Here is a 26,770-nt window from a genome sequence, read left to right on the forward strand (position 1 = left end):
TCACCAGGAGGATAGCAAACCAGACGTGTGTGTATATGTGTAAACCGTGCGCACACTTACCATCCAGCATACGCGTACATCCCAGAGTAGAAAGCCAGTGGCATACCAGAGAGCTGCACATTACTCAGGTCAAAGGCATTCTCAAAGTGTCTGGTCTCTCCTGCAAGCATGCACACACATCAACTGCCACATTTGCCGTATTGTGTCTTGATGCATTCTCAATCATCCAGGAAAGTAAATTTCCAAAAGTTGATTCTGTTCATCTGGACGTAGCGTTTTGTGGGAGAAACGTTTCGTCATCATCCAGGTGACTTCTTCAGTCTCAGCTGACTGCAGCTTTCCCCAATCTTATAAACAGTACATTTGCATAATGTTTATAAGATTGGAAACCTGCAGTCAGCTGAGACTGAAGAAGTCACCTGGATGAGTGACGAAACGTTTCTCCCACAAAACGCTACGTCCAGATGAACAGAATCAACTTTTGGGAAAAAAAAAATATTGTGCAAGATCCTTGAACCACCCCTCATTTCGTTATATTTTGTTTAACACTGACCTATGAGTCCTTCAAGCATAAAAACACCATTACAAAGCACTATTTCAAATTTTCCTGGCAAAATATTAAGAAATGAGGGCTTGCTCAAAACCCAATACTGTACATTTAGGTGCATTGATGGGTTATTTCTGTATTTTCTATGTTGAATTCTTAAATCAGTTTAATATCTTTAACAATTGCAATCACAGAAATGATCACAAAGCTCCCTGTATACCTGAGGGCTACTGGAGACACTGGCCTCTCTACATGAACTCCATGGTTGAGTTATTACATTAATTGCAATAATTCACCATCAGCTGTGCAAATGTAGATTTATTTTTTACATCGTTAAAGCTGGAGGTTGCCTTCTGCAGAGGCTTCAGGAGTACGGTGCTTCATTATCTCTGTGCACAAATGACTCAGCCGGGCACACAAAGAAAAATCAGTAATTACCTTTTGCGTGTCAATGAGTAATCCGTTTTCTGAAGTTAATTAAGAAATTTCTTTGAATTAATAATTTGTTCACATTAGGAAAATGCTGAGTTAAACAGCCCAAAAGTATAATCAAGTTATTAAAAGTATAATTAATTTAAAGGTCAAATTCATGAAGAAGATTTATTTAATTTATTAAATATGCATATATGAGTTACAATCTGGGCTTACATTACAGAAATGTGGACAGAGTGAAAAAGATGGATGGAGGCAGCACAGATCCTCTGCTGCTAACATCTTTGTGTGCAACACTTGTTGTGCTTGTGTGCTTGCTCAAGGGACAGTTTTGGATTTCTCTTCATAATATATTCAGTTGTTATCTTTTTTATATTTAAGGTGACTTATGTTATCATTTGGAGACATATCAATAAAACTGAGATCAACTGAATAAATACAACAGATCGTGTGCAGTCCAGGTCTTGGAAGAACATTATATACATAATATGTACTATATAACTTTACTGTTTTAAGGAATGAATGCAAAGAGCGCTCACTGACACATACAGTATTGCTTCAGAGAAACATTTTAGATTAATAACATTTTAAAGTACAGCAAAGTCTGCAGTTTAGAGGAAGACAGAAACTCCACCTCTAAAATCCTGCTGTGCGGACACCAATAAATGCTCGACCTGTAGCATGCTGTGAGCAGGTGTGTATGACACGCAGGATTCATGTTGAACCACGTGCAGCTGAACACTGTGTGCAACCCAGAACACTCAGAATTTTGGTGGTGGTACGTGTGCAGTGCTAGAGAGGTGTCACTGATGATACCTTTAAAGAGCTGGTACATGCCTGGCACTATTATGATGGCAATGGCCAGCAGCTTGCTGAGAGTGAGGAAGATCTGAATCCTGGCTGTCCACGTTACGCTCATACTGTTCAGGTACATAACAGACGCTGCAGAGAGAGGGAACCATGTCAAGCAGTCATACAGTGTTTGTGACCATATTGAAGGCTCACCATCAACAGAAAAGTCTAAGCTAGTCATATCACATTATTACATTTAGTAAGTGGGATTACTTTCTATGTAGTGACTAAAGATCAGATGTCCCCGAATGTTGTTTTCTGTGCTAACGTCAGTCACAACCTGTGCCTTACAAGAAACCAGTTCAGAATTGAAGGAAACATTTTGTAAGCTTTTTGATACACAGATGCCTTTAGCTACATTTGGGCGTGGGGGGCATTTGTTTTTGTCAAAACATGTTTATATTATATTATATTATGATAATTATATAATATATGAATATATCAAGTGGTGTCTTTTCAGTCTTCCACTTCACTCCAGCTCACCCTGTACTGGGTTACAGCCTCAGCCTTGTATCCCACTGACAGGCCTTCAGAAGAGAAAGCAGAGTTGGAGGACCAGGGTCCCTGAGGTAGTTAAATTACTACTTGGTGGCAGAAGCTCTGGACTGGATGAGATTCACACTGAGTTCCTCTATGTTTTTGGACTCTCTTGCGTTGAGTGGAGAACTGAGTTGGAGTCTCTGTATTGGCAAACTGTGGTTACAATTACCATCTTTAAGAAATATCCCCTTTCAAGGATATTTAATGTGCGTCAGCATTTTTTCTAACCATTCTACAAATGTTTTGTACGTTTGGAGAAGGTATCTGACTGCATCCGTCAAGGTATCCTGTGGCAGGTGCTACAGGAGTATGGGGTACCTGACCCACTGTTCCAAGCCATTGTACAACTACAGCGAGAGCTCGGAAGGTCGGAAGGTCGCTTTGTTGGAAATAAGTGGGACTAATTTGCACTGGGTGCTGGACGGCACTAAGGCATTTCTGTGTCACCGATTATGTTCAGAATTTCTATGGACAGAAATTCTAGTTGGAGCCAAATTATGGAAGGCTTCAACTTTGGTGGCCTCATCTCTGCTTTTAGCGGGTAAAGTAGTTCTGCTGGCTTCATCAGAAACAGAGCCAATACCCCTCCGCAATGACAGGAACCAGTTGAGGTGGCTCGACCATCTGCCTAGCACCCTTCCTGACTGGCAAGATAGACCCAGGACATGCTAGAGACATTACATCTCTCGACTAGACTGACAAAGCCCTGATGTTCCCTCAGGTAGATGAAAAGGATCAACTAATTCACTCAGCTAATCCTTTAGTTGGAAAACCATGATGCGATTATTTATTCCATAAACAAAATGTCCTACTTTTGACAGAATTCAAACTCAGTTATTTACAGTGCTGAACGTGGGAAAGTTTGGCTGAATATGAGAAACTGAGCAACTATCAGTGTGTATAATCAGTGGCCCAGTTTAAAATGCTCTGAAATGCTCATTCATGTGAATTTGCTATACTAGAGATTGTATTAGTATGTTGTGCCCTATGATTGTGTTTAGAAGGTTGATAAGCTGAGGATAGTCCTGGGTCTTTTTGTCAAACCCCTCTTCCTTCTCATGCACACTTCTGTCTTCTGCTATTTACCCGAGCTATTTACAACACACTTCACAACAATTCACTAAGATAACATCTGGGCATATTATAACACTCCTTATTACAGTAGCAAAGGTATATACTTAGGCCAATGGCTGTGGCCAGTTTGACAGCCAGGGGGGGGATACCACATGGCATGAACAGAGGTTCCAGGATGTACTGACCAAAGGCCAGAGAAATGACCGCCATGCCTGCAGGCCTGCAAGATGCAACCAAATATGTCAGTTTTTATATTAACATTAATTTATATAACCTTAGGTAACATTCATACGTCCATAAAAGATTATCACTTGTGTTTCCAGCCTTGTAGAGTTTTTTAGTCACCTTCAACTACAGCTTTGTTTCATTTTCTGCATCTTCACCTTTGGCAGTCTCATCAAGTCAGTACAGCAAAAAAGACATGGTTCTAGAGCTAGCACTGAAGGTGGTGACCAAAGTCAAAGCTAATACAAAGCAAATACATGACTTTGATTCATTGCAGCCGGACATGAAACAAAGAAATGCAGTAGTGGATATGGGAAAACAAGCATCTGTTAGATGGCAGCATATTTGTTATATTGTTATATTTGTTTTTGCGATATACATTTTTAAAAGCAAGTGAAACACAAAAGTCACAAAAATGAAATCAAAGGATCTCAGTTTGATGAGTTTTTAACCCACCATAATATAGCTGATGCTGAAAGATCCAACATGACCTCATAGAAAGTTATGAAATATGTGACATGACTTCTTAGAAAAAAATTACTTGGTGATGGTACATGTGTTAGATCATAAATAAGTTTAAAAAAAACAACGTTTACTTATACAGCACATTTCACAGACTCTGGTCTATTTAAAAGCTTTCTCAAATAAATACGATCGTGGTGATTTCCAAGCCGGCTTTCACATCCCGCTGTAAGTCCCGCTGTAGCAGGTATAAAGATGGGAGTTTGTTTGTAATATCAGATGGGCAACTTCCTAGACATAACATTTCCATAATCACATCCTCATGTGTGCACAGTAGTGGGCTTGGTTTCAATATGAATGAAACAATACTGGCTAGTCCCAAAGGCTCAGCTTCTGGCTCATCTGTATTTCCCTCTTCATTTCCCACAGCAGTCACTGCAGCCGGGGAAATCGCTCTTTGTCCCCCTCATTCTTGTTTTCATTCTCTGCCTCCCTCTCTGTTCATTTCCCATGGTTTCCATTCAGTCCTTGTAGCCTGAGGGTAGCATAAGATTGTGCAGCTCCAAATAGCCAGTAGACTGGTTTGTACTGCTTCACCTTGTCTGTGTACACATCCACTTCCATAGAGCATTTTTTCAACTCTGTGGTACAAAGTAAACTTAGTGTCACATGCAGCCATTCAGCCTTTGCTCCCCACCAAACACAGTCTGAGAGATTATGTATACAACATTGTTTTGTAAAATAGAGACTACACAATATTTGCAACACATTAGGTGACTAGAGGCGTACGAGTTGTTTTCTGCTCCTCCACCAATTACAGCGGCGATGACTTGTGTGATGGTGATGATGTAAAAGCATGAGATTGAGAGAAATTATTTTTGTGCTGATGTGGTATAATCTAAACTAGAGCACCCAAATGCAATAATATATATAATAGAATAGAAATAATACTGTCATTTAAATTCATCTATAGCTCCTTGTCTTTTCTTCTTAAACTTTTTCATCACCTCCATACAACTTGTTGTATTTTGTGTTGAATAAGTCCCTGTAACTGTACAAACACATACAATTAGACAATTTATATAATCAGATTTATCGTCAACACGTGGTTACATGTGACACCCCGAGTCTAAACTTTCAATTCAATTCAGTTTTATTTATACTATGTGGTCACTAATGAGCAACAGATCTGTAAATCAAACTGAAAGATAACACTTATAAAGATGTTATGGCAAAGGTCCCATCAGGTTTGATGAGTAACATCAGCTTCCTTTTTGAATCATGTTAATACTCACTTAAGTCCAATATTTGCTCTTGTTTAGCTTTGTTTTTGGTCTCCACCAACTACTGACCTGTCACTGACTGAATCTGTCTCTCTGTTTGCTGCCGAGTTAGCATTGTATTAAGGCTTTACACTGTTACAGGAAATAGCTGCTTACTGCTGGAACCAGTGACTCTTGCCACCACAAGCAACATCCTTTATATTATACTTTGTGACAAAAAACAATGATTTGTAAAGCTAAAGATTCAGACATAATTTAAGGCAAAAAGCATTACCTTATAGCAATGAGATCAGCCCATAATCTTATAAAAGCCATCTGAGGTCCAAACGCTTCCATTATGTATGTGTAATGCCCACCAGACTTCTTAATGCATGTTCCCAGCTCAGCATAGGACAGGGCTCCTGCAGTGACAGAGGTGACAAATTAATCCTAGCTCAGAAACAAGAGGCTAGGTACATACCAGTCCCAGGACTGTTAAACTGTCTCAGAGGTGTACTCTCTCCCCTTTGTGTCCATGATTAGAGCAATGTATTATTGCGCAAGCTGCCTCAGTTCTGTAGCAACATTTTTGAGTGGAAAAAAGCATCACATTTATCCATTTCAGCACAGCTTGGCAACAGCCATTAGGTGCAGTGGGTCCTGGGTTCCTTCTGGTGCATGACAGTACCCGGCCTCATGCAGGCAATTCCTGGAGAATAAGGGAATTGATACCACTGACGTGACTGACCCATGCTTGCCTGAAATAAAAATCCATAGAACACCTCTGGAAAGTTATGTTTCGGTCCATCTGACACCATCGGGTTGCACCTCAGACTGCAACTCAGACCTCAGATCCTTTCGGGCTGTCTTTGACTTCAGCCTGGTGTAGGCTGATAATTCTCATTTCCATCGAGCAATGTGGCATTCTTTTGTAGAGTTGGATGTCTCGAGACCGGTCTCATGCGTTCTCAAATCGACATAGTGTTCAGGAGATTTGGAGTCAACCATCAGCGGAGCGGGGGTGGTGGCTTACCGGGCTTAAGCCCGGGTCATTTTTTCAGAGTGTAATTTGTTAGTTAGATGCCTGCCTGTATAAAACAAAAACAACACACGAAGCACAGAGCGTACCGTCGTAAATTCCCCCTAATTTTGGTGTGATCCGAGCTCAGGCACTAGGCGACTGAGCACTAGTGATGGGATTTCCAGCTCTTTTTAGAGAACCAACCGGCTCTTCAGGTTGTTTTGTTGCTTTAATTAATTTTTATTAACAACAATATAAAATTATGCACAAAAGGAATTACTAATGTAAAAAAAAAAAGGTTTTATTTATATATGTTTATATATAAATATATGCGGTGGCCCCTAGAGACAAAACACGTACGAACTCCAAAGCACATTTCTAGCGTTAACTGAACTTCCAAAACAGAGCTACCTAGATCACTTAAATTACACAATTGAAAGCATATGTGAGAGCCAGTTCTCTAAAAAGAGCCGGAAATCCCATCACTATTCAGCATCACTCTGAGACAGGATATTTCTAACTTTAGAGATGTTGCACAAATGGAAGAAAGCAGTCTTACATATTTGTTTAATATGTGCGTTGAAGGACATGTCCTGGTCAAAAATGACTCCAAGGTTCCTCACAGCGTTACTGGAGGCCAAGGTAATGCCATCCAGAGTAAGAATCTGCTTAGATACCATATTTCTAAGATTTTCAGGGCCGAGTACAATAACCTCAGTTTGATCTGAATTAAGAAGCAGAAAGTTAGCGGCCATCCAGGTCTTTATGTCTTTAAGACATTCCTGCAGTTTAACTAATTGGTGTGTGTAATCTGGCTTCATGGACAGATAGAGCTGGGTGTCATCTGCATAGCAGTTTAAATGTATGCTATGTCTTCTAATGATGCTGCCTAAGGGAAGCATGTATAATGTAAACAGAATTGGTCCTAGCACTGAACCCTGTGGAACTCCATAATTAACCTCAGTGTGTGAAGAGGACTCTCCATTTACATGCACAAACTGGAGTCTATTAGATAGATATGATCCAAACCACTGCAGCGCAGTACCTGTAATACCTACAGCATGTTCTAATCGCTCTAATAGGATATTATGGTCGACAGTATCGAACGCTGCACTGAGGTCTAGCAGGACAAGCACAGAGATGAGTCCACTGTCAGAGGCCATAAGAAGATCATTTGTAACCTTCACTAAAGCTGTTTCTGTGCTGTGATGAGCTCTGAAACCTGACTGAAACTCTTCAAATAAGCCTCTGCAGATGATCTGTTAGCTGTTTGACAACTACTCTTTCAAGGATGTTTGATATGAAAGGAAGGTTGGAGATTGGCCTATAATTAGCTACGACTGCTGGGTCTAGAGATGCTTTTTAAGTAAAGGTTTAACTACAGCCAGCTTGAAGGCCTGTGGTACATAGCTGATTATTAGAGATAGGTTGATCATATTTAAGATTGAAGCATTAATTAATGGCAGGACTTCTTTGAGCAGTTTTGTAGGAATGGGGTCTAAAAGACACGTTGATGGTTTGGAGGAAGTAATTATTGAAGTTAACTCAGAAAGATCAATTGGAGAAAAAGAGTCTAACTTAACATCAGTGGTACTAAGAGTAGCTGTAGATAAAATTACATCTGTGGGATGATTATTGGTAATTTTTTCTCTAATGATAAGAATTTTATTTGTGAAGAAGTTCATGAAGTCATTACTAGTTAACGTTAAAGGGATGGTTGGCTCAACAGAGCTCTGACTGTTTGTCAGCCTGGCTACAGAGCTGAAGAGAAACCTGGGGTTGTTCTTATTTTCTTCAATCAGTGATGAATAGTAAGATGTTCTGGCTTTGCGGAGGGCTTTCTTATAAAGCAGCAAACTATTTATCCAGGCTAAATGATGATCCTCTAAATTTGTGACACGCCATTTCCTCTCCAGCTTACGAGTCATCTGCTTTAGGGTACGTGTTTGAGAATTATACCACGGAGTCAGGTACTTCTGATTAGAGACCTTAGTTTTCACAGGAGCTACAGTATCCAGAGTCGTACGTAGTGAGGAGGTGAAATTATTAACAAGATGATCGACCTCTGTTGGAGTAGTGTTCAGATAGCTGCTCTGCTCTATGTTGGTACAGGCCATTGAAGATGATAACAGTGGGTGGATTATATTCTTAAACTTAGTTACAGCCAATGTTCCCTCTAATTTTTCATGTGTCTGAGCGAACACACAAACTCCCTGAGCGGTCCCTTGGACCACTGTGAGCAACAGCAGACGTGTGCACTGTGGTCACGCCAGCATCGAATCCATCCAAGTTACATGGTTTATTAAAGTAATCAAATTACAGCATTTATGTTAGACTACTTTTAATTAACTGCTTTAGCCCACTTACAATGAAAATTTTAAAAAATCTTGTTCCTGACCTGTGTAGTATGTTAACACTATTGGAAGTAAAAATAACTTGAACTCCAATTTTGAAAACACAACTTTCTTTTTTTTTATATAAAGCTCTGACTTGTATTATGAGTCTGTGGTCTGGGAGAGAGTCTGTAACTCTGTCTGCATAATACAGTAAATAATGACCAATGTTGGGCAATTAATTATATAGTTACTTCTTCAAAAAGGTAACTGAGTTATGCAAACAACAAAGTTTTTTGCAGCTGTTTACCTAAAAATGCAGTCAAGGCGTTTTTTAAATAAACATTTCAAACTATTTACAGAACAATCAGCTGTTCTGCATCAAATCTGATGCCACACAAATTATTTGTGCCACTCCAAAAATAATTTCTGTCCACTATGAGATGACGGAGAACAACAGCCTGATACCTGCAGGCCTGACAGCAGCAGATGTATCACTGCTGTAACACCTGTAACATTCAGCAGTCGCCTCATTGTTCTGACACACACAACAAAACTACTGACTACACTACACACTAACTACACAAGAGTTGTGCTAAACGTCTCAAACCTCTCACATCTCAAAACAACCATCACTCCTAAAACTTCCCCCTCCCTAAACAACTAAATGCCATGTTGCCATATCAATTTTTGATTGGTCGACATGGTACATTTTTCCACCAACAGGAAAGGCTGGGGTTTCTTTAGGTTTTGTTTTTGCTCACAGGCGGAGAGCGTTTTTGAGCATTTTCCTTATAAAACACCGTTTTTACCGTTTCTTCCCGCAGTAAATATAAACAACGATAGTATTCAGGAAGAAACCAAACATTGCTATGTGGAGTGAATAAATAAAAGTATATTTACGGTGGCCCCTCTGTGCTTGTTTCCAAAACCTTCTCTTCTGACTTTTTTCTCTTCCTTTCAGATCACTGGTGTTGTTTATTTTTCCCTCGTTCACTCTATTTGTCCATCTTTCCCTTTATGAGAAACTCTTTCTTCAACTCAGGCTGGCTGTTAATTTTTTCTCTCCTTTTTTGATCATCCCTGTTCCTTCTCTTTCGTTCCTCTACTGACAGCTTCCCCTTTGCTATTTTAGCCTGAAATGTACCATTTTGTAATTACTATAATTTTTCTGAACCTTGTGCTTTTATTCACAACACAATTATGCATTAAGCAATAGAAATGCTATCCGGTCTTTAAGTTTGATGTCATTAGCTGTTTCCAGGTCCAAACTCCGCTGCACATCCCAAAGTCAAAGGAACTCTGCGGCATCACTGAGAGATACAAACTGTCTAAATTCTTTCATCTTTAATAAAATGATCAGTGTGGCTCTACCAGGTGTAACATCCAGGCATCCATGAAGACAGAATATATGAAATTTAACAGAGTTAAAGTTAGATTGCTTGTTTCCACCTGAACATGATACACCAGCTCTGCTATCACTTCCAACATAAATAGAGGAATACAGAAAACTAAACAGCAGTGACTATTGTCAGGTTACTGAAGGTGGCCTAGCTGGTATATAGTGATGTGCTACGTGATTGCTAGCGACACAGCTATGTTAGCATAATATAAACACAGTGAAGCTGGAGGATGAACGCTAACTTTTTTCCACTTGATAAAAGTTAACGTGAGGGTTCCCGATGGTTAGGCTAACAGTGATCACTGGCTGTTTTTAGGGGCTTGTTCAGATGTAATAGAACAAGATAAAAAGCATTAAAACATTTTAACAGCCTTAATAAACACAGAGTAGTTTGGGCCCGGAAGCAGGATTCATACATCATCAATTAAAGACCAGCTCTTGGGGCACAGCTAACTCAGTAGATGCCACATGATCGGAAGGTTGGGCATTCAAATCCAATGAATAGCGGCTATCCTGGATTGGTAGCTGCCCACTGCATCACTGAGTGAGTGGGTTAAATGCAGAGGACTAAGCATTTTCCTACAGGATTAATAATGTATACATAAACAATGAGATTCAAGATAAGACAAATTTGATAATATTTGACACATCTGTGAAGCAGAAATATCAGTAAAATACACAGGAGGTAATATATCTGAAATATTAGTAAAAAATAACTTAATATAATTGATGAATAGCACGCTTTTGTGGCGTTCGTCAACACCATTAGAAAAAGGGTCAACACCGTCAGACCAAAATCCTGATGGTGTTGACATCTGATGGTGTTGACATCACCGACTTTCTCTCATAACACATGTTTATCTGACAGAAGCCATCTTGTTTTTCATCAGCTGCTTATGGCCTCTACAATCTACCTAAATGAGGCTGTTTTTACAAAAAAAAATAATTCAATCTTGCATTGCATCGACTTTGGTGTTGACGCACTATGGTTGTGACACAGAGTTTTATCAGAAAGGTGTGCAATAAATGAAATAAAAACAAACAAATTATCAGACCAGTGACCTCATTGCATGTGTATCAAACAGGAAGTGGTAAAGGGGTCCTCAGGGTGTAAGCTGCCCACAATAATTCCTGATTTTTTTGTACTTTTTAAAAAAATCTGACGGTGTTGACAAAAACTCTAGACACGATTTTAATCACTTAAAAAATATTTAAAAATAAATTTTCAATGTCATATTTTGATATTATATAAGGTATTGACTTAAATACTTAGTGACGAGAGCCATGATGTTTAATTGTACATTACTTTTAATTTTTTTCTGTATTTTAATATTATCACACCTGCTTCTGGACAATGGATTTTTAAGGTACTGGTAATGTATTGTACCATTTAAAATAAATATATATTTATAAAAAATGCAAAATCATAGTTTTGTTGTATAAACATTGCCTTGGTTTGTCTTTTAGGCAGTTGGGTTAACACTTGTATGCATATTTTTAAACCACAAAATTGGGTTTTATCTGCCGGACATGTTTTGTCCCTTATCTCAAGAATCACTGATGTTCAAAAAAAGGTTTTGTCTCACTCCCATTTCTTCCTGTAGCATGTTGAAGCTCTACTTGGAACTTTGTTAGCCAGTTCTCAGGTGGTTTTAAACTTTATTGGGACTGGATTAATCTCTGACTCTCTCACACAGCATGTATTTGTCCTGTGTTCCTCCCCTCAACCCCAACCAGACGTACCCCCCCCAACCCCCTGCCCCCTCCAGTTCTGCCGGAGCTTTCTTCATGTTAAAAAGACGTTTTTACTTCCTGCTCGCTCAAAGGAGGTCATGCAATAGTTGTGGTGTTCATTATTACATGTCAGGATGATTGGCTAATATGTCCTGTGGTTAATGATCAAATCAGAATTGATACATCTCGTAAGTTCTGGTGGTTTTTAAGTTCACTGAGAGTCTGAAAAATTACATAACTCAAGTGTTATCTTTCTCAAAGAAACCAAGCAATTATGTATATTCACATATTGCACATGGTAACAAACCCATGAGCACATCTGTCATTTTTTTTCAAAGATTTGAAAATGAATTGAGAAATCATTAGTGCACAGAATTAAAGCTGAACACAATTAAAACCAGGAAGTGAAGGATTGCCCAACTGTTGAAGGTGGAGCCAGGAGAGCCCCCGGGCAGAGGTTTTGTCTGTGTTCACCCATGTCCATCTCTGTTGACCTCTGGGCTGCATGTGGTTTAGGCAAAGACCGCAGTGGAGCTTCAGCTCTCCTTTGTTGGACTTGCACTGCTGTGGATATTCAACAACAGATTCTGCTCTTCTCCAGTGTTTTTTTTTTAGTCTTTTTGTTCCCAATAAGACTCTGACCAGTCAGAACTGAATTCAGGATTAGACTGCAGATTCTGACCTGACTAAACAGCCTGTAGGCATAGCACATCCTCTGTGTAACATGACAGAGGCCACATTTTGGCATGGACATGCATGGCTGAACATGCAGATAACAGGCGAAAGTGCTGCTGTAAAGGTCCTTGGGTTTCAATACTTGAGATCATCATTGACAGCAAATGAGTTATGTTCATGTGTAAAATGAGTTTGTCCATTTACATTTCTAGAAACTGTGCATAAATATGTCTGTAACTTCTAAACAGTCAGTGCAATGTTTTTGTTAAACCCTTCAATTAAACTGAAACTCTGTATTTCAATCACATCCTGACTGTTTGATTTGAAATCCACTGTGGTGCTGAACACAAAGCTACAAATACGCATAGTTAGGTCCATATTTGTTGGAGCGAGACACAAAGTGTGAGAATATTCAGAATGAGTCGCAGCATCACAGCAATCATGCAGGAATAAGTTTGTAAAAGTCACACAGCATCAACACTTATAAGTCTCCAACAGTGAGTTATCAGGTCACTGTGTATGTGTAGCCATGTTTACAGCGATGGTGTGAAGCAGACTGAAGTTTGACTGAGACTTGAGTTCAGCCATGATGGCTGCCATAAAACTTTACTCTGAAACATTCAGCTAATGGTTTGAAGCAGATTTCTGTGGCTGTGAGATGAGCCTTTATATTAAAATCATCACTACACTTCTGATATTTGCATTAGTGAACTGTAAAATAGCAGCTTTAGCACAGAAGAAGCTTACTCGACGGTTTCAATACTGACAGTGTTTTTGGCAGTGATGGTTACATCTCTTCTTTTTTAATCTTACTTTATACAGAAAACAAATGATGGACTTCTGTTTGTTACTTTTCTGACTGTTGTTAAATCTCTACAGCCACAAACAGTTTTCTGAAGCTCCACCAGTATATTACAAGAGCAGAACTCCTCTGCTCATATTCCAACTCACCAAAGAGGGACAGCACGCCACAGGCAATCCACACCAGCAGGGACACTCCCACACTGCCGGAGTGCTTCAGGATTCCCTTTGGCGAGATGAAGATCCCGGCTCCGATGATGGTCCCGATGATGATGGAGATGCCTCGGAGCAGGGTCACCTTCTTCCCCAGTTCTACCTTCCTGTCCTCACGCTTGAGTTCTGTCCCGTTTGAGGAAACTTTGTGTCCATTTGCTGCAGTTTCTCTGTGAGCAGATGCAGAGCTTCCAGTCATCTCTGTACACAGTGCCTACCACGCTTCTTCTCTTTATGAATGCTCTGTCTGTGACTGCAGACACCCCGTGTGGCTGAGGTTAGGTCTCTCAGTCTTTGTGACTGAAAGTTACAAAACTCTGAGTTAAGACTAAAGGCCAGGCAGGCCGCTCTCTCTATCTCTCTCTCCTCCCACCCACCAACCTTCACTCTGCCCTCCCTCTCTCTTATCTCTCTCACTTACGTCTCACTTTCCTGCCCGGCTGTCTACCCTTTGACATCACCAAACTTTTCTCTCCTTTCGTTCTTCTCTGCACTGCTGTCTCATCCTGAGTTTGCCTTCCTGCAGCCCCTCTTGTGTAAATCCTGGCTCACGTCAGTGAGGTGTTGCTCTGTTGGGTAATCATGACACAGCAACCTGTTTTTCAACACAGACTCACCAGTTTCCTCATCTCCACTCCTTATCCAATTTCTCTTTTGTCTAATTTCCTCTTGTAATTCAACTTCCTCCTCTTTTTATTAACATGATGACACAGGTCTGTAACCTGCCCTGGGATGATTTCAATCGAGGCGAGCAGGTAAAACCAGCTTTCCTGGGACAGCAGCAACTTCAAAGAGCTATACAAACTGCTTTACTTCGAGGTGACCATGGTACTCAAGGGAAGAGAAAATAAGGAAGTATTAGAAACCCTGTAAGGGCTGGTGAAACACTGCTCTGTTTTTTGTAAAATCAAAGTTAGCTACTGAACATGCCTATCATTGTTTTCACTGCTAATCAAATTATCTGGTAAGAAAACAAAGGCACAGGAATAAAAAGGCTTTCTGCGTCTTTCTCTTCTCCTTCTGCTGCCTTGTGAAACAATCCTGCTTCTCTGTTTCCAAGAAAATGGTCAAAACCAAAATGTTGTTTTCTCTGCCAAGCTTGAAAATTGTATTGGCTGCATGGTTCTTCTTTCTGATATCTGGTTTCATAAAGTTATCGCCCATCAGGTGCTGTGAGGTCAGGAGCTGAGAGGGGTAAAAGCTGCAGGTGATTAAAGATGATCAGAGAACTAAAACACAGTTTGTCCCCTTTCTAATAATAAAGCATTTTTATTCTTAATCAAAGATAAATCAAAATATGAGTTTGATCAATACATAAAAGAGAAATGTGTTCAAGTAGTAACAATGACGGCTTGCATGTCTGAATTTTGTGCGCGTACATGATCGGGCTTCAGCCTTGGTAGATTAGTGGTGACAGTAGGAATGTGAGAAGATAAGAACTCTGTCACCAGACGACCATCATACCTGATTTTATATGAAAGAAATTCACATGTGAATTTTACTAAATTATGCTTAACGTTGATCAGAAAATCACACAGTGTTTTTTAATGAATGGGAATTTTACCACATCCAATAAATAAGATAATAAAAATTTTGAAGGGATTCTGATAAGAGGAGTCACTGAGAGCCTGTACAGAGTCTGACATTGGTGTGTGTCTGCGGTGCAGGATGGGGCTGGAAGACACACACCAGTCTCTGAATGTCTGACTTGTAAAGCGTGTAATTTAATAAAAAGAAATTGCATTAAATAAACTGTGATTGACAAAAACACAGTTTTAAAAAGTAAAAGAAAGAATTCATCTGTTAAAAAAAGGGATTATGTTACAATGAATGTGTCAAAGTACAGTTAAATAAACTGAATGAAACATGAAGTGAATTCTATATATGTATGACCCAATGTTTGAATGTGACGGATTTTCTGTGTTAAGATTGACAAAGAAAATAAAGTGATTTTAAAGTTTAAACTTTGTGTTAAATCATGTCAGTCTGATAGACAGAGACTGGATGGACATTAGGTGAGTAGACATTAATAAAGTGACGTCCAATAAGAGAGGGGACAGAAAGGGTTCTTCTGCAAGATAAGGATCTAAGACATCCAGAGCTGAAAGTGACACCAGAACCTATGAACCTGCAAACTGGTTGTATATTTTTGACTTTCCAGTTTAGCTGTGTTAGATGGTTAATTCAGGATACATCATACTTCCACTGGGTGATTATCATCAACTTGGAACGCAGCATAAATGCATCCTCAGGTCTGGTTGTGCTCATCCTTTCTCTAACCTGTGAGTGCAAAAAGCTCTTACAGGTTACTCTAGCGCTGTAATTATGACCTTCCCTTGGGGCCTATTTTCCAGGCCACTAGAGTTAAGCCCAGGCATTAGAAGTGTCACAATCATTGGAGGAGCTACCGTTAACACGTGGGACTAATAGGATTTCACCTGCAAGGCGACTCAGGTGTTTGCTTATCTGATCAGAGTGAGCAGGGGAGACACCTGGACGAGTAGTGGGAGAGTCCCCTCACCCAGCCCTGCATTGCCTCCTGGGTAAGACTGATAGGATCGGAGGTTAGGAAGTTCTTATCAGAGAGCCGAATCCACACTTCCCGTAAAGGAGTCGGGGATGCAGATGGACACACTGGCTGCTCCTTAAATCTGTCATTTCACCGATTTATTGTCATAAACCAAGTTGTAATCTAATTATAATTGCAACTATAACTGTAACTGTAATTATAATGAACAATTTATTGATTGAACATTCCAAAACATATTATTAGTCATTAATGAGAGATCTAATTTAAGACATAACACAGCTGCATCTCCATCCTTTTCAACTGAATGTCTGCGGTTTGAAATGCATTATTCATGAACACAATGTTAACTAATACGCTAAGCATACGTTGTACTTTTTTAAAATTATTTTAGCATCAGTACATTGACCTGTAGTTAAGTGAGATTTAAATGATGTAAAACATAACATCTACTTCTGCACTACTGCCAGTGCCACTTTCCCAGCTTTAGCTTTCATGTAAACAGAAAGAAACAAAGCTTTTGTTGGGGATATTTTTTACAGTGCAGAGGATTTGTTGTGTTAGTTCAGTGGTTCTCAAACTGATGCCAGAAAGAAAAGGTTCAGTCAGCTGTGGACAAGTCCAAACATGACAGTCTACCAAAATTTAACCTGCCACTAAGTCACCAGAGAACCTCAAGAAAAAGTCCTTCACTTATTGTCATTCATTATATTGTCACAGCCTTTATTTCAAGTCGTCTGTATGGTCAATAGCAGCGCCTGTCAACCATACTGACCTTGCCATCACTGGAAAGCCCTCGTTTAGCTATTTACTGGCTGTCATTTGAGGAAGTGTCATCATTAGATGACACAATGTAGGATTTTGTTTTTTGGGGCAGGGGTGTGTCTCCTGTGGTTTTGCCTGAAAGCCTTTGTCAGCAGTATGTCGCAAAGCACCAAGAGAAGCCTTTTTCAAATGATTATACTCGGGCATTTTGGGGTTGTTTTTCTATGACACATTTTGGCAAAAAAAAAAAAAAAACATTCTGAGACCAGATATTACTGATGAATTCACAGAAGTACACAAAGTTAAGAAAAAGAGGCGACAACCTAGTGGGCCTCTTGTGCTGACACGGTTTGGGTCTGCTGTACAAAAGCACAAAAATGCTCTTTATCCTCTTATCAAACATTTCTGTTCTCAGAGCAAAACATTAACTGAGGAAAAATCACGTTTTACTCTCACTGTTCTAGCAGCACATAGAACATATCTAATCCTATTTTTCTTTCATTTGTCACCTCTCTGTAGCAACATATGTACAAAATAGCCAAATGAAACAGCTCTAACATTGTAAGTCATCCCTCAGGATCAGTGAGTCGGCAGTCACATAACTTTTGAACATACTTGTCACCATGACTAAGCTTCATTCATGAGTGCGTCTCCATGCAAAAAGGCTGGGTGTGGGCACACCGTGGCACAGCAGATTTATCTCTCACTGACAAAGATAATATAATGCATTGTACTGTAAACAATATAAAAAATGTAAAGGCCCATATTGTGGATCAGATAAACTGGTGTAATACAAACCATTGCAAATGAACGCTGGAAGAAAGAAAGAAAAACAAACAAAACACCTGGATCACCTGTATGGAGAAAAAAAAAAACAGAAGAGAAAACAAACAACAAAGAGCAACATAATAAAAAACAGCACCATCACAATAAACTAGCTAACAGTAGATAACAGTAGATACTAAATATTAAACGCTATTGTGCAGCACGCAAGATAGACAGCACACAATGTGCTTTGAGGCAGCAGCCAAGAAAGGTGTAGTGTGTGTCTGTGAACACCCGTGTGTACACCTGTGTGCACACCTGTGTGGATCAGCATGCTTGTATTCCAAAGGTTTCTCCATGTAACAGTCTGCTAGGGAGTGTGGGGAGCCATAGCCCCGTCCCCCAGGGCATGAAGCAGGTATGGAGGAGATCCAGGCCCCAGACATCCAGAGGCCCCAGAGTACGAGGACCCGAGGAGGACCACCAAAAGGGGGGGAACCGTGCCACCCTCCTGGGAAGAGCTGAGTAGAGCCCCAAACGAGAGGTCACCCAGCAGCTATGGAGCAGAGGCCAGAGGGGGTTGCAGTGGCGTGCCCGCAGGCTCTGCCGGCAGCCAGCTGTGCCAGAGAGGACCGAGCTTCAGGCCCAGAGGCCACAGGCCTGAGGGCACCCCACCCCCCGGAAGGGGCCCAGCCAGGCCACAGGCGCCAGGCCCCGCCAATCGGCCACCAGGAGTGAGCTGGTACATACATGAGCGCCCAGCCCCAGTCGACAAGAACCACCAACACACCAACGTCTGAGGGCATCAGCCACTGGCAGGGAGTGTGGTGAGGGGAGATAGGCCTCCGTACTTTGGAGGGCCTGAGATGTACTCAGAGAGGTTGAGTCTAAGACCCAACCTGACATATAGACACAGACGAACAGGCGCACGCGGACACAAACGTGCATTCCCACCCCCATATACACAACCAAATACTCGGCACTCACCCAACGTGTAGACAGACACAAATAGACACTGCACAGACAGTCACACTCCCCAAACATACTCTATATCCCAGGTCCAGGTACCCCCGCCCCCAGAGGGGCAAGCCACACCTAGACCCAGGAGATGTAACCCTTCTCTCTGGGGTGGAGGCAAGCGGGAGTATTTGCAAATTTTTCAACCATCAGTGAAAATGGTGAGATCGATTTCCCAAAAGTTGGAGGGGACAAAGCATTTAGACATTTTTACAGACATGATTTATGAGGCTTGGGACAGATGTATACTGGACATTGTTCTTTACAGTTTCAGTTAAGAAGCTGCTCACACCAGTATTGTTTTATTCTTGCAACTGAGATTTCTAAATAAAAATCACAGAATCATGCTCTCTGTCGCTGTCTGACAAAACTTTAACCAGTTTCAGAAGCTGCTGAAGACACCGACTCCATGAAGGCTGTGAGCTTTCACAGACCACACACTGAATGGATGGATGGATTAATTCATGAATGGATGAACAGCATGGTGGAAATTTCCACCAACTTATGATGGTCAAGATGATTTGTGGGCTTTGTACTTCTCTGTACTTCGCACAGAAATTAAGGACATTTGTGTTTGTTCAACTATTTCTTTGTTCTTACAGTGCTTCTTGGCAATCAATGTAAAGATATGTAAGTGATTTCTAACATAGACACCTTCGTACCTTCATGCTTTCCAATTAGCAGGTGAAATATATCATATATATAAATATATATGTATATTTATTAGCAAAAATATACATATATATTTATGATCTACCTCCTAAGCTACAGCCACCCATGGGGGTCCTTATAGTGGTCACTAGATTGGTCACACATGGCTGTTGGAGGGCATCCCTTCAACCAGCATTTGTCACAAGTCTGCCATTGTGGTTGTGTTGGTAATGCCCAAGCCGATCTCACAGGAGGTGAATGGGATTGAGGTCAGCACTGTAGGCAGGTCATTCCATCCTTTCTACTCCCAAATGCTGGAGGTAGTTTTTCATTATGCTAGCTCTGCGGGGGCTAGCATTGTCATCTTGGAGGACAGAGTTCGGTTGCAGATTGTGGAGATATGGAATTGCCACTGGTTGCAGAATCTCATCTAAATGAATCCTATGATAAGAAGAATTGCTCTGCCAGTGAGAGAGACACTTTCCAGTGGCATAAAATGGTATCAAACTTCTGCAGCTAATTAAAATAAAAATGTGTGTGTTGTACGATCATTCCATCATGTAAACAGAACAGTTCAAAGAAAAAGCCCAATGACATTCACCCATGATGAGTAGATAGAAACTCTTAACTCTGACTGTGTGTTGCTGCCTTTTAGAAACATTTTAAAGGAAATTCATGACAAGCAATATGGTCTGCTGTGTTGTACACCCCATTTAAGAAGTGTGTACTTGGTTTTTTCAGTAATTTATTAGTCTGTTACGAAGGATCCATACAGTATATGAATGCAGTTTGCTAACCAAGCCTGCTAGCCCTACCAAATAACTTGGCATTCCACTCTCCCAAAAAAATCAAAAAGATAAAGCACAGAAATGTTGAGAGGGATATCGAGGCCCACCTTCTATGTGCATGGGAGAAACAAGCCAATTAAAGAAGATCTGAATACTTGTAACATATATATATAAGTGTACATTTCAAATGTGAAAGAATTCTGTGCTGTATGAATGTAGAGATTGACTCATGTGTACAGCTACTGGCTAACTTTATATAATGTTTCACATAAACATGTCTTTACAGACTAAGAGAGGGGAAACGTGTGTGTGTGTGGAGTCGGTGTATGGTAGATCTTACTAACTAGTAATGACATTGTTTTCATTGCTATATGCTGCATTCCACACAAATACCAGCTGCCAAAACAAATGGACACATGCTATGGACACACAGAAAGGTCGGTTGAAGGTTGTGTTCTTTGCATGCTTTCACATTGACCACTCACAATTTTTTGCATGGCAGAACAGCAGAAGGATTTCTCACTTTGAGTTCAGAAAGACAAGAAAACGCATTGTGTTCACCAGGATTTATTATTATCACACATTTACACATATGCCCTGTGGAGTCACACTCAGGGACTGGTTGAGCAACGCAGACATTTGCAGAGTCCGTGGTGTAGGAAATATGATGATGATGCTGTTCAAGTTGTTTGTACAGAATGTTTTCTCTAAGTATTCTGCACAAGCAGGTGCAAAATAAGTAAGTACTGTGTGACACAAATACATGCTGTGCATCCCTGGAATATTAAAGAAACAACAACCATGCTCCTGACAGCTGTCTCTGCAGACACCGGATTAATACATATGATCTAACAAGAGACTGTTTTAAAAATCACCTCAATGAACTGAAAGGAATCATCAACATCTTTTAGAATCACAGTTCTACAAGAAAAGACACTTCTTTGTAGTTCAGGGAACCAAGAAACACAGTCAAATCAACACTGCAGCCGAAAATCTGATGAGTCTCCCAAGATTTGAAGGGTTATGATAAAATAAATCTTTAAACTGTGTTCTTGGAGTCAAACTACAATGGCTCCATGCACCTATTCGATTTGACAATAGTTCATCTAGACCAGGGGTCCCCAATCCCAGTCCACGAGGGCCGGTGTCCCTGCAGGTTTTAGATGTGTCCTTGATCCATCACAGCTGATTTAAATGGATAAATTACCTCCTCAACATGTCTTGAAGTTCTCCAGAGGCCTGGGAATGAACTAATCGTGTGATTCAGGTGTGTTGACCCAGGGTGAGATCTAAAACCTGCAGGGACACCGGCCCTTGTGGACTGGGATCGGGGACCCTGATCTAGACTCCCACCAAGTGCCTTTTACCATAAATTTCCTTAACAAAATAGCAAAAGACAACATGGTGATTACATATCTAGCTAGAGGGGCTTTTATTGCTTTCAGCTCTTCTTGAATAATAATAAGAATAATAAGAATAACTTTATTTATCCCGAGGGAAATTCTTTTGTCATGTACATGCTCAAAGCAGCAGGAGAGACAGAGGAACAGATGAATAAGATATACAATATATACAATAAGAATAGTAGTATACAGTAATATCCAGTAGGATAGTGCAAGACATAGTATCAAATAACTCTAACGAAGTAATATATATAACTATATCCTGGAGAATAAATAACTTAACTAATAATAATATAGTAGTTATTAGTTATTAGATAATAGGCTTGTTTTTGTATTAGCACACTGATTAATAATAATAATAATAATCAATTTTATTTGAAAGCGCCTTTCAGAACACTCAAGGACACTGTACACAGCAGAATAATAAAAGCAACATAAAAGCAAGCAGTTTACACAGATCATAAAAGTATAAGACATAAATAATTTAAAATAGCAGACATGGAGAGGTTATGTGGGATAAGCTATTTTGAACAAGTGAGATTTGAGTGTGGACTTAAAGAGAGAATGAAGTGATATTTCTTATATCAGGAGGTCGGGCAGAGCAGCTGAATGCCCTGCTCCCCATGGTGGCAAGATGGGGAGAGGGGACAGAGAGAGAAAGAGAAGAAGATCGGAGACACCGAGATGGGAGGGTGATCTGTGTTGTAATAGTAATTTTACAATGTATGTTGAAGGGATATTACTGCCCTCTGTTGGTGTGTCTGTGCATTACATGCAATAAAAGGTGTTCGTTAAAAACATCAGGTTATGGGCCCAGAGGTCGCCAAGGGAAGCTGCTAACATGTTTTCTTTTGGGAGTCATAAACAGAATTGTGGGATTCACAATGGAAGATAGACTGTTTATTGACAAGCTGAGCGGACCGGAGAATTGGGCAACGTGGAAATTTCAACTGGAGCACCTGTTGAAGGCAAAAGGACTGTGGGGTATGGTACAGGAGACGGAGCAGTTAGCTGCGGATGCTAATGCCCAAGCACGAGCTGAATTTGAATGGAAGAAAGAAAAGGCATTTTCAGTGCTGGTACTGAATGTAAGTACACCCCAATTGTACTTGATAACAAACTGTAAGACCCCCAAAGAAGCATGGGAGATGCTAAAAGCAAAGTTTGAAAGAGATACTGTTGCTAACAAGCTATTTCTGAAGAAGAAGTACTTCCGGTGTGAAATGAAGGAAGGAGAACATCTCAATGATCATTTAAAGAGGATGAAGGAACTTACTGATCAGCTAGGGGCAATAGGTTCTGTAATTGAAGAGGAAGATCAAATTGTCACCCTTCTAGGTAGTTTGCCACCCAGCTATGCAACTGTTGTTACTGCTTTGGAGACAAAGATGGACAGTCTGACATTACAGTTTGTTCAACAAGCCTTGATAAATGAGGAACAAAAGCGAGTGCTTACTGACAACACCACTGTGTCCAGTAGTGTATCAGCGATGTCATCTCAGATGCATAGAAATGAACAGAGTGGATCAAAAACAGTGGGAGCAAATAGCTCCGACTCATGGAGATGTTACAAATGTGGGAAGGAAGGACGTATTAAGCGTGATTGTCCAAGCATTAAAAAGAAATACAAGGCCCACAAGGCTAAAAGTGTGCTGTATAAGGACAAAGAGGACTCATATGAGGGAGCTTTTGTTGTAAATGAGTCATTTAAAAGTGATGCACAACAAGAAGAATGGTTAATATATTCAGGAGTGTCAAAACACATGACATGGAATAAAGAAGATCTACAGAACTACCAAGAGTTTTCAGAACCACAAACAGTAAAACTCGGTGATGGCAGAGTAGTTGAGGCTTTAGGTCTGGGCAACATAACAATGAAAATGTCATTCAGAGTTAGTAATGGAAAAGATGTCACAATGTATGATGTGCTGTATGTTCCCAAATTATCAATGAACCTTTTCTCAGTGGGAGCTGCTGCCAAGAAGGGAAACACAGTGAAGTTCAAAAGGACTCATTGCTACATAAGAGGAAAGAATGGAGCTCTCCATGGAATGGGAACACAAAGATCTGACGGATTGTATCAGCTGGATATTGAGGGAAACTGCACAACCTGTCATGGAGCGTCAACTGCTTCAGTTCCAGCAAGTATGTGGCATCAGCGCCTAGGTCACACTACAAATCTGAAAAAAGTCAAAAACTTGGTAAAAGGAGTTAGCTTTACAAATGAAGAGGAGGACATTTTTTGTGAAGCTTGTGTTGAGGGCAAATTATCAAGAAAACCTTACAAATCAGTGGGAGAAATACGAACAAAACGCAAGTTGCAATTAGTGCATAGTGACGTTTGTGGTCCTTTTCAAACTGAGTCACTAGGAGGAAAAAAGTACTTTGTAACTTTCATTGATGACTATTCCAGATGTTGTAAAGTGTATTTCATAAGAGAAAAAACGGAAGTCCTGAGCAAGTTGAAAGAGTTTGAAAGAACCTTCTCAAATGAATGTGGACAGGAAGTAATAAGACTCAGAACTGACAATGGTGGGGAATACACATCTAAAGAGTTTCAAGAATATTTGAAAGCTCAAGGCATCCACCATGAAATGACTGTACCACACACACCACAGCAAAATGGTGTTGCAGAGAGAAAAAACAGAACTCTAGTGGAATCAGCTAGAAGCATGCTGTCACATGCAAAGTTGCCAAACACATTCTGGGCAGAAGCTGTTGCTACTGCATCTTACATACAGAATAGGCTCCCAACATCTGCTTTAAAGAACGAAACACCCGATCAGAGATGGTATGAAAAAAAACCAGACATTAGCCATATGAAAGTATTTGGTTGTGTTGCTTATGCTCATGTTCCAGACACAGAGAGAAAGAAGCTGGACAAAAAGGCAGTGAAAGTTCGTTTCCTGGGATATGCAACCAATGCAAAAGGCTACCGACTATGGGATGAGGAAAAAGGAAAAATACTGATTCGACGAGATGTGGTCTTCAATGAAACAGAGTTTAAATGCAAACAAAGTGAAAAAGATCTCGGTTTGGGGAATGAGGTGACACTACACACGGGTGAAAGACAAACAAGTACTGAGGAGACTGTCGCCAGTGAGGCTGCAAAAGGAGATCAGCGGATCAGAAGACCTCCAAAGAGATATGGATTTGAGGAGTTTGCTGATGCAGCTACAGTTGATCATTATGCAAACATCTGTTGTGTCACAGAACCAAATACACTGGAAGAGGCTATGTCAAGTCCAAATGCAAAGGAGTGGAAAGAAGCAGCTGATTTGGAATATGAGTCACTGCTAGAAAATGGCACATGGGATTTAGTGGATCTACCAAAGGATCGCAAAGCAGTTGGATCAAAGTGGGTCTTTAAAGTTAAGCATCACAGTGATGGACAAGTGGAAAGATACAAGTGCAGACTTGTTGCCAAAGGCTATTCACAGATTTATGGTGCAGACTATGATGAAACCTTCTCTCCAGTTGTACGATTTGGTTCAATTCGTACATTGTTGTCATTTGCTGTGCAAAACAATCTAAATGTGCATCAAATGGATGTTGTGACTGCATTCTTGAATGGACAGTGCCAATCCAGTACCAACTCCAGCTGACACAAATGTAAAATTAAGAAAGAGTGATGATGTCAGTCAACCTGTAAACCCAAGCATGTATCAGTCCAACCCGTTCTCACTCCCGACACGTAAAATACTGACGATTTGTCACGTCCCTTAACTTCTCATGCTGACGCTAAAGGTACCCTTCCACGTTTTTATGCGACGCTGTGGGTTGTCAATTCATTCCAATATGAACCCGCTCGCGGCAATCAGAGACGCTTCGAGCAGAGGCTCCAGCCATCCATTTACTCCAATAATAACCCCGTCACAGCGAAACATGACGCTGTGAATCTCAATCTAACTGGAGAACCGGGGACCCTCTCCGCGAACGGGTTTTTCTCCCTAATTTAATGCTTTCTTTTAATGACATCGTTAACATTTCTCAACAAAAACACATGAAAGTATCACTGATAATTCAACAATAAAATCGCTTCATGTTGTGGTCATCACACAGTGTTTTCCAAAGTGATTCACGAGCTGAAAGTGCTCAGATTTAACGTACATAATCCTTTGTTAGGTTTATTATTTTCATTTCACACGTAAAACACATTTATAGAGTCATTCACCACTCCTGTTAGTTTTGGATGTGCTCGGCTCCAACCAATCAGACGCAACCTGTGTAAGCAAAGGATGATGGGAGAACGGAGAGACCCATTTATAAGAATAAGAAAATGAGGCGGAACTGATTGATTCTAATGCAGGTATGTAAAAAATACATATATTTAAAGTAATACCTTGATGTGTGTTTCAAAGTTTGTTTTTCATAAAAGCTTCAAACAAACAGAGGTGACTGATCTCGGAAACGGTTTAATGCATTTAAAAATGGCTACAGCTACCGTCAGCATGCTTGCTAGGTAACGACTACACGTGGCTACTGCAGCATTAGCCATTTAATCCAACGATGATGGATTAAATCTATTACAAACGTTAAAGGACTTGTGTGTTGCAAAATACCCTCACATGGTGCGTAAAGCAGTTTTTGCGCTAAGAGTTCTGCTAGCTCTTTATAAACTGATGATGCTAACGTTAATTGCTAACGTTAACTGGAGCGCCAAGACTGAAAATCATTTGAATTGCGTTAGTTATATGTTTATGTCACTGAGTTCTGCAAAAATCTCTTTCCTCTTTAGCTTGAAAATGAGTGATTCAGAGGATCCCGAGCTGGAGGAAGAGCTTCAGGCTGCTGACGAACTCCTTCAAGATATGCAGGTAACATTTTTAGTGGAAACAGTTGTTAAAGAGGGAACACGCTTGTCTAATATTTTGTACGGAGTAAACGTTATATTATTTGAATTTTTTTTTAAAGTTTATGTCAAATTAAGTTGGTTAACTTAAGATGTTTGATAATCTTTGCTTTAATCATGGACTGTATTTTAGGTGTTCCCTTTTTTCCTTGTTAATTGCATAGAATGATGCACAGAGTGAACCTCAGCCAAGACCAGTGCGCTGGAAAACACGTGACAGACAGGGAGATTTTATTCCTCAAAGACCATCAACCAGTCGAAGTACTAGTTGCATGCCACGTGGTCAGTGTTCACACAACCATTGATTTTATCTCACAACTTGTTTTCACCAAAGAATTTCAGTAAGTAAATATTCTTCAATCTCTTTTTTTCCTCCCAGTATCCAGAGATCAGCATCAATGTCCACGTGAAGAACCTAGTTATGTTGCC

The 26,770-nt window shown here is 40.3% G+C and overlaps 1 protein-coding gene and 1 long non-coding RNA gene across 2 annotated transcripts in view; one reads left to right on the forward strand and one right to left on the reverse strand.

The window, feature by feature from the left end:
* slc7a11 (solute carrier family 7 member 11) overlaps window positions 1-14,000 on the reverse strand; it is a 40,025-nt gene extending 26,025 nt beyond the window's left edge. The window contains exons 1-5 of the mRNA XM_084908950.1: window positions 13,511-14,000; window positions 5,690-5,816; window positions 3,550-3,665; window positions 1,796-1,921; window positions 61-160 (exon numbers count right to left, since the gene is read on the reverse strand). Of these exons, the coding sequence (XP_084765076.1) occupies window positions 61-160; window positions 1,796-1,921; window positions 3,550-3,665; window positions 5,690-5,816; window positions 13,511-13,772 (731 nt within the window). The 5' untranslated portion in view covers window positions 13,773-14,000. The remainder of the gene's footprint in view (window positions 1-60; window positions 161-1,795; window positions 1,922-3,549; window positions 3,666-5,689; window positions 5,817-13,510) is intronic.
* Window positions 14,001-25,387: 11,387 nt separating this feature from the next.
* LOC146393036 (uncharacterized) lies at window positions 25,388-26,707 on the forward strand. Its single transcript, XR_014797240.1, has 3 exons — window positions 25,388-25,798; window positions 26,228-26,306; window positions 26,506-26,707. It is a non-coding gene; the product is annotated as an uncharacterized LOC146393036 (long non-coding RNA).
* The last annotated feature ends 63 nt before the right edge of the window (window positions 26,708-26,770 follow it).

Source organism: Perissodus microlepis, chromosome 2, assembly GCF_051167445.1.
Source record: "Perissodus microlepis isolate ML-2025 ecotype Zambia chromosome 2, ASM5116744v1, whole genome shotgun sequence".
Classification (NCBI taxonomy): domain Eukaryota; kingdom Metazoa; phylum Chordata; class Actinopteri; order Cichliformes; family Cichlidae; genus Perissodus; species Perissodus microlepis.